At 37.9% G+C, this 9,381-nt stretch overlaps 1 protein-coding gene across 1 annotated transcript in view; it reads left to right on the top strand.

Annotated features, from left to right (window-relative positions):
* The first annotated feature begins 1,866 nt into the window (after window positions 1–1,866).
* Window positions 1,867–9,381, top strand: part of LOC6649099 (neuronal acetylcholine receptor subunit alpha-7) — a 106,837-nt gene continuing 99,322 nt past the window's right edge. Inside the window, exon 1 of the mRNA XM_002071236.4 lies at window positions 1,867–2,972. Within this exon, the coding sequence (XP_002071272.3) occupies window positions 2,843–2,972 (130 nt within the window). The 5' untranslated portion in view covers window positions 1,867–2,842. The remainder of the gene's footprint in view (window positions 2,973–9,381) is intronic.

Here is a 9,381-nt window from a genome sequence, read left to right as displayed (position 1 = left end):
AATATACTTGCAACATCATCTTTTGATGCAATCAATATATCCTCTTTTCAATTTAAGGTGTGATTGATTTGTTACAGAAGAATTTTAACTTTATAGATGATATAACAATGCCAATGAGTAATTGCACAGTAAAAAAGAGGAAGATAGAAAGAGAAAGTAGAGTAGGCTAGTCCTAATTATATTGATAGGCAGATCTAGAGGGAATTAGGCAATAAGCAGTCCAAGAACTCGCATTTTGCCATAAATAAAAAGTTAAGTGGATGAAAAAGAATTCTCTAAGCAAACATTGGTCATAGTTAATAAATAAATAACTTTCAAAAAACATTTTTCTTGCCGATTTCTTTCCCCAAACCTTTTGATATTTTGAACATGGTTAACATAATTATGAACATACATTTTTGAAGGTAAAATCTATATGCAATTAAGTCAATTCGATTGAAATAAAAGTATCTTAGGCTATTCCGCATACGACCCACTCAGAATGAAGCCATTTTGTTTACATTTGATTTGTTTTAATTGTAACATTTTCAATGGAATCATGGCCATGTCTATCTTGTTTTTTTCCTTCTCTCAGTTTCTCAGTTGCATATATTTCAACAAGGACACGAATCAAGAGTTAGGCTGGCATATGGATAGTAGTTTGTTATACACTTACACCAGGAAAAGCTTCACACATTTGTGATATGTATGTATATAGCAGAAGCTTTATCTACTTACTTTTATACCGAATTGTCATACATTCCCAACTTGTATTTGTAACTGACATATGTACATATATATAAATGTATGTGTGCTTTTGTATATATGTATCATGCGTACATAGGATCGGCCCAATTGCAAGTGTATAGAAAGTGCGACAAACAGCCTACAAGTTTGGCCTGGCTTGGTTTGACTTGGCCTGGCTGGGTTGTCGGTAACGTTTTGTAAATTTTTGTGGGACATATTTTATATTTAATGCAAGACATTTGTCATGCTGCTGGCGCATTTATTCAAAGTATTTGCTGCAATTTTAATGCCAAAATGAGAGCACACACAATTTCAAAATACCAAAAATTGTGCAACAAAAAGGGCAAGAACAAAACCAACAACAGACGGACAGACAAACATTTCCATGTGGATCTGCACTAGATGGGCATTTAAAAATGAATTTATGCATATGTGCTTTGTGGACGAGACCAGTCGCGTTGAAGGGCGGCGGCTGATTTATGCGTCACATTAAAATAAAAGGGCAAAAAAAAAAAAACCAAAAAACAAAACGACAACAACAATTTAAGCGATGCGCAAAGTTTGACTAAAGGGACCTCATTGTACCCTAATCTAATAAAGCTTATACTAATCTTGAATTGGTTGGTTTAATATACAATTGATATCCATTTACTTAAGCTCCAAACGGAATCAATATAGGTTGATTTATCTTACATTCTATCTATTCTATCTATCCTATCTATCCTATCTATTCTATCTATTCTATCTATTCTATCTATTCTATCTATCCTATCTATCCTATCTATCCTATCCTATCTATCCTATCTATCCTATCTATCCTATCTATCCTATCTATCCTATCTATCCTATCTATCCTATCTATCCTATCTATCCTATCTATCCTATCTATCCTATCTATCCTATCTATCCTATCTATCCTATCTATCCTATCTATCCTATCTATCCTATCTATCCTATCTATCCTATCTATCCTATCTATCCTATCTATCCTATCTATCCTATCTATCCTATCTATCCTATCTATCCTATCTATCCTATCTATCCTATCTATCTATTCTCGAAATACTCAGACAAATGATTATATTTAATAATAGCAATTTTCTTATTTATTTTCTTGTCTTTCTTTTGCAGCAGCAGTAGCAATCGAAATACTAAATGATTTTACAGACGGATACAATATAGAAGCAGACAAGAAAGCAAAAGGATAAAGGTAGAGGGAGAACTATTCGTCGAAAGGACAAAGTAACCAAAAATTCGAACAAAACAAGTTACGGAAATATACAACAACGGAAGCGAATCAAACAAGTAAAACAAAGTGGAGAAGAGCAAAAAGAAAAAAAGGAAAAAAGCAACAGAAGGAAAAAGCAACAGAACGAGGAGCACAACGAGGACAATACAAAACAAAAAATAAAACGCCAGATTTTCTGTTTGTTTTTTTGTTTCGTTGTCGTTGTTGTTGTTTTGTGGGACACTTCAAATAGTCAGTCAAGGTCAACGACCGCCTGCCGGGTGTTAATAATGCCAATGTCGATAGCAAGAACACCTTGCTGAAGACCGAGACCGAGAGAGACCATCACCGGGCCAGCTTTAGCTAACATCACACTCAGCTTTCAATTCCAACTTTAATTCCAAAGCCGATTTTCCCTTGGAGAGCATTTTTGGTTTTGCTTTGTTTAGTTTTATTTATTTTTTGTTTTGTTTTTTGGTTGGATTGCTGCTGTTGTTGTTGTCTCTGATAAATGGCAACCACAGCCAAGAAATTTACGGCAAGGCCAACAAAGTAAAAATTTGCCTCAAGGCAAAAAGAGAGATAAGAAAAGAGTCGACCCTAATAGAAAGGAACAATTGCTGAGGCACTTATTGATTTCGCCCAGTCATTACAATATCTATTGCTCTCTCTCTCTATCTCTCTCTCTCCCACGTATTTTCACACACTCTGTCGCTCTCTCTCACTCTGTCTCCCTGTGTGGTGTGTGTGTGTGTGTGTCTGCCGATATCAATCAATTGAATTCCGCATCAAGAGCATATCCATTGTCAAAGACATAGATTGGATAGTTGATCATCAAAACGAAAAATACAAAAGGAGTAACTACAAAAATCTTCGATAGTCATCATAATGAGTCTTCCTCAGACATATCGTCGTCGTCGTCGTTGTTGTTGTTGTCGTCCTAGCACATCGTCATCGCTGTCAATAGCCGCCGTCACGTGGCTGACTTATGGACTGGGAATTCTAATTATGCTGCCAGGTGAGTGGAATGGATAAATATTTATGGTCGTCATGTGGCAAGTCAAATATGCCTCAATGAATATGCAAGTAACTAGCCAAGAGTGAAAGCCTCCGTTGTTCCTTAAGTTCAACCAAACGAGGCCCTCTTCACCCCGCGATTTCATTAACATTTCGTAACTAAAATTCATCAATTCATTTGATTTTCAATCTTGAAATCATGCTTATTAATAAAACATATACTCCAAATATCATTTCTTTTTCGATTCTGTTTATATAATAAATGATATTTGAAGTCTTTTGCCTTATCTTGGCTTAAGCAAAAAAGTGGTTTTAATGGCTTCAGTTACAGTTTAGTTAAGGCATGTTAAATGGTCTCGTCAAAGCATTGGAACGTTGGCAATATAAGAGGATAAAAGCAGCTGCAGATTGACGAAGCTTTATGCATATTACTGCTATTTGTTGTTTTTGTTGTCATTGGTTTCTGTTGTTGCACTAACGGCACTTTTGCATAAATTGCAACAACAAAAAAAAAGAAAGAAAAAAAGAATCCTCTCGCATTGCGTATACGCAGCGTTGAGCAAGCGATGGTAATGCAAATTGTCGTCAACAGCGAATGATGCTCGGTTTCTGGATTCGAATTGTGGATTCTGGATTCAGATTCAGATTGCAAACTGCAAACTGCAAACTGCAAAAGTCCCTACTCCACGCCCCACAGTTTGCTGCCACTTAATGCATGCCCAATTAATGCAGCTTAGTGCTGGCAGAAACAGGACAAAACAGAACAGAACAGAACACAACTGAACAGGACAGAACGAGGCATGATAAAGCCATGAAGAAGCAAAATGGCAACAGAGCAACGCAACTTCCATGGCATGTTACAATTAAGTATGACAAATTACTTGACAAGCGCCTCTGGATGCCGCCGCTACAATGTTCAAGTTGCACTTCATCGTCATCGCTTGACGGAACCTTCTTTTGCGCTCCCCGGCTCTTCTTACCCGTACTATCAACATCCCATCTAGTGTCTCAAACGACCCCACAGTGTCTTTTGCTAGCAACAGTATCTCTATGATTCTGAGCGTGAATGCGTGTTCAGTTACTGACACTTGCTTCAGCTCCATCTCCAGTTCTAGCCCCACGCCGATTCGGATATCCACCCATGCCATTCTGTTCTTCTTGTCCGTCTTGGAGTACATCTTCATCTTTGTCTTTTGCTTCCGTTGTCGTGTGCATGTTAGCCATAAACAGAATTTAATTAAATCTTAACCTATTCCAACAGTAAACACTCCAAACATGGCCTACATGAAAATCCATTTTATATGGATATATGTATGTGTTAATAATCAATTTAAATTAAGTCGCTACCTTTTTCGGTTGCACTATGAATATTTATGTCATGAAATTAGCATATACCAACCAAAATGAAGAGTTATCAGAATAAGCGAAACCAAACAAGGTAAATTCAGGAAAAGGGCTAAAGTCAGTTGACTTTAATTTATCCTTACATAGTTACAAAGTTCATATTGTTGAAGATGTTATCCATTTTGCAAGGGTATAAGAATGCGGGTTTGCCACAAAGAATGCAGAACAAAAAGAAAGAAAAAAATCTGAAATATATTTGTTAGAATTATAAATACAATATATACAAAAATATGATAGAAATTCACAAAAATATGCTGAAAATACTTCAAGTTCATTCTCTCATAGAGTGGCAAGGGGAAGATAGCAAAGGAGAAGGCATCAAATGATAAAGGCGAACGAATGTTGGACACAACAACTGAAACGTGCCTCAAAAAGTCATTTTATGCAAAACCAAAACAGCAACCGAAAGCAAACCTGGATAAGTGATTTGGTTGTTGGAATTGAAATGGTTGAGTTATCTTTTGCCACCACCAATACCACAACCACCACCGCAGTGGTTTCTGTTACCTCCACTGTCTGAGCAATTTATTATTCGTTCGACTATAAAGGTGTATGGTAGTTATATTTCTTTAAAAAGGTGGATTTTTCTGGGTATTTACTTTTAAATTCTTTAATAAATTGATCGTAAAAGCTCAGCTTAAATTTGGCATTAGAGTTCAATGTTTCAAGTCTAAAGTTCCTTTAACGATAACAATAAAGTTCTATCGATATGTAATTGAGTTTAAAGTTGATACCGATGACAACTCTGCAGATCACTTGAGGTGTAATAGTTAAGCCATCCTCATTAAAGTAAGTGAGATTTTATGTAAAGAACAAAAATCTTGGCCAATTATATATTATACATAAACATACATGCTGTTTGCTTGACTTTACACACACGTAGCCTTACATTTTACACGAATTTCAATTTGCAAGGTGGGTATCTGCCTGTGTGTGTGTGTGTGTGTATGTAAAGGAAATCATATAAAATGGCTTCCTTTATGCAAGTGCCGCCTTGTCGCATGGTTAACAAATAGTTATTACGCAGCGTGGGAGCCAAAATTAAATAAGATCCTGCGACTCGTGCTAATGCCTGGGGCGACGATGTTGCTGATGCTGGTGGAGTCGGGGCCCATATGTATGTATGTATATATTCTGGTCTGATTTTGCTTTCCCGAAACCGAGACCGAGACTGACTTTGACTCTGAATCTGTCTGTTTCCGTGACTGGTGAATGTGAATTGTGAATGTTGTAGTCAGTCCACTGACTCCTGCTGATTCAGTCGACTGGCAATTTGTTTATTTGATTGCATTTTGGCATGCTGTGTGGCAAAGAAGCTAAAGGAGTCGTGCATATAGAGTAGCATCAGGGCAATGCCGCGATTCTGTGCAGTTAACTGCAGCAGTTAGGACGACCGAGTACAAATCAAAGTCAAATCTGTGGTAAGTGTTGCGACAAATAAAGTGCGCAGCACAATCAGTTTACCTTTTTGGTTTTCCTCTCTCTCGTTTTTAGTAAATTGAGGACAACAATTGGTCAACAATCTAACTTATTGTTTATTTAAGCAGTTCTCAAACTAAGAGTAAGTGTATCTGTCTATTTCTGCATCTTAAACAAAAACCGTATGTCCGAATAAAATTGAATGAAACTTAAAACTCTGCCCAGGTAATGTCCATCGACATAGGAAGTAGAACGAGAGGTGTCAAATGGACACTATCGCTGGACGTCTGCATCTAAGCTGCTATGCACAAGTGTTCACATCAATGTTTATGGCCAGAGTCACAGCACAAACTCTACTTCAGAGTCGAACTTAAATCCAAAACCCAAACGCCAACGAAAATCCCGACCAGACCCAAAATTCGAGTAGTGCCAAAGGCAGCTAAGCTAAGTAGGCTGGCTGGCTGGCTGGATGGCTGGTTGACTGCCCTGTTTGGCCTGGTCGATGTCTCCTGTGCCTGAGAATCTAGAATGGAATCTGAATTGTAATCGGAATGGCTTTCGACTGCAGTTAGTCGACTTCGGCGTGGTAAATTTCAATTTGGCGAAACGTGCAATGCATTCTGTGTTAGTTTTTTTCTTTTCTTTCCTCTTCGCCTTTACTTCGTTTTCGCTTGTTGTTCTTGTTGTTGCACACGTGCAGAGAATTTCTTTCACCCGGCCACGCCTTTGGCGTTCCAACGCCTACTTCTTATCCTTATCCTTGTCGCTGTCGTTGTCGACAAGAGATGTTTGGAATTCAATTTTTGTTTGATGCTGGAAACCTACACTGGAGAAAATTGCCCAGTTAAAGAATTGAAAAGGAGGAGAAGGGAAATGGTTCTTTAAGTCAAGTTTTCTAGTTTAATTGGCTTGCATTCCATTTATTTCGTTAAAGTATTGTATTCAAATTGTACCCATATCTACCTATACATATACATATGTATGTATGTATGTATGTATGCTGTGGCATTCATCAGTCTCCATTCAGATTGTAGGCTCATCTTTCTTCTCGGGGGCAGGCCATAAATTAGATTGGTACCATCGCGAGTTGCGACAAAGACGTCTATCCTTTATTATCCTGTCACACGCATGTCGACAGTGTTGTGCCATAGGGAGGAGGACATTCACACCAAGTGTTGGCTATAAATGCCCGCAGCTAAGAGCCAAGAGTCGAACACAACCATGCCGAAGCAGAATCACCGCACTGGGCTAAAGCGCAAATTTAGGTAACTGCAATGTCAATGATGGCAGATGCAAGTTGAATGGGCTCTAAACACGTTAGCTAATGGGATTTGGTTTTGGCCTTTTATCCTTTTTTCTGTGTGTTTGGGAGTTTACATGTTTTTTCATTCACAAACATCGATTTGTCTGTGGGAAATGGCCATGGTCTTGTATTTTGTCATTAGCAGAATTAGAAAATAACGAAGTAATTGATAGAAGTCACCATTTTCGACCGATCGTTTCTATGGGAGTTATTTAATATAGTCATCCGATATTGATAAAATTTGGTATATTCAATCAAAGATATATAATGCTGACAATCAAGAAAGTTATTTAGAAAACACACTGCTCGTGACATTGTCGTTTGTTTGGTCCTATCCAGAGATATACAATCTGTCCAGTATCTACAAGTCCACATACAAAGTTTCAACTCTGTAGCTCTTATGATTTAGGAGGAGTCCAGACGGAAGAACGCACGGACATGGCTATATAAAATCGTCTCGTCGTGCTGACCAAGAATACTTATACGGTCGGAGATGATTCCTTCTAAGCGTTGCATACTTCTGACCGTTTTTGCAAGGGTATAAATATAGATATTCTTATGTCTACTTATAGAAAACATCTCGAATTGTTATCGAATCTGCGATTTTGTTTATGTAAGCTGTGGCTGTGCACTCGTCCACTGTTTCGTTTCGCATAAAAAGCTTCCGTGCGTGGATTTGTTATGGATTGGGGATGTCGGGGGTAAGCCAAAGACATAAAGATTGCGCGTACTCATAAATCATAGTGTCCTGTTATTGTAGCCACTTCAAAAATGTTGCAGTCAAAAAGGCTCCCCATCATCAGTGCACTGTTCACTTTATTCTCTCTCTCTCTTAGTCTTTCTCTCTCCTTCTCTCTTGGTCTTTCCATCTGCATCATATTCAAGCAGTTTAAATCGGGGGTTGCCACTCTACGTGCGTAACAAAGAATCAAATTGGTACATTTTCTGCAAACTGATATCAGCTGCCAAGGGGCAGCTGCAATTGCAGCACACAGTATAAATTGAGTTGCCATTGCAGTTGCAGTTTCAAGCACACTCACTCACTCTCACTCCCTTTTCGTTCCTTTAACGAGAATAACCGAAACACAAGGCAAAGAAAATGTAATCTTATCGTTTGGTATATTTAGCACACTGAATTAGCCTTTGACAGTGATTTGATTTTAAGCTCTGTATGATGTCTGGACGGATGTTCCTATCCTTTGGTCTGGTTGTGGCAATATCCTTGCCTTTACCCGATTACCATTTACCCGACTTAATTTTGCGTGCGTCTATTAGGTTAGATGCTATGCAGCTACCCAGTTATGGGTGCTTGTCACATGGAATTAGATACATACATACATATACGAATTAAGGATGGTTTGCATAAATTTGAGGGAATATTCTACTTTTCGCAGTTAGCAAAAGAATTCATAAACTTTAGTTTCAATTTATTAATAGATCTCAACTTATTCAATTTCCTTATGCTTTCTCTCATCCTATTTAGACACACAGGCGGACTTGACAGTTGACAAGTTTTATATAGAGCAGAGTGAAATTTGTCAAAGTCAAAGTCACTTCCCTGTCTATTGAATTTGATGGCAGAACAGAGTGGCAAGAATGTGACTCAGCAGGCATCCTTTTTGACTTTACCTGACAGGCCAAAAGTGTGATGTGGTTTGTGTAAAAAGCAAAACCGAGAATGCCAAATATTTACCACGAAATACTCAAAGAATATATAAAGCCATGGTTTTCTTTTCTTTTCTGGTGTTTTTCCTATTTTTTTTTTTTATGATGAATGATTTTGAAAAGGAATCATTGCATTTAATTGCCATGCAGATTACCAATTATCCTTCATTATTTTATGCCTTTTTAATGAGTAATTACTGTGGCAACAAAAGCAACAAAATAAAATAATGCACCAGCGAATTTAAGAGAGTAAGAATGAGAGACAAAGAGATTGTTGGTAAAGTAAAAAGAGTGAGGGAAAAGGACCTTAATGTCTCGTCACTGTCTAGCGCTGTCATTGCACTCCCAAGCATTTTTGACATTTGCATAAGCATTTCCCTGCATTCCTTTGCCATTCTCCCTTCAACTTCAACTTTGTCTTGAAGACACATTCACATGCTGTAGGAGCCAGCTCCGACTTTTGCAACCAGCATCTTTGTGGTCTCTGGTATTGCCCTTGCCTTAAGGGACTCGGAGAGCAGAAAAGAAAAGAAAAACGAAAGAAAATAATAATAAAATAAAACACCGAAAGAGAGAGTGGGAAAACTTGCAGAGAATGAGGTTAAGCAGCAAATGAGGA

Source organism: Drosophila willistoni (genome assembly GCF_018902025.1).
Source record: "Drosophila willistoni isolate 14030-0811.24 chromosome XL unlocalized genomic scaffold, UCI_dwil_1.1 Seg141, whole genome shotgun sequence".
NCBI classification, from domain to species: Eukaryota; Metazoa; Arthropoda; class Insecta; order Diptera; family Drosophilidae; genus Drosophila; species Drosophila willistoni.
This window is presented reverse-complemented; position numbering and strand designations above follow the sequence as displayed.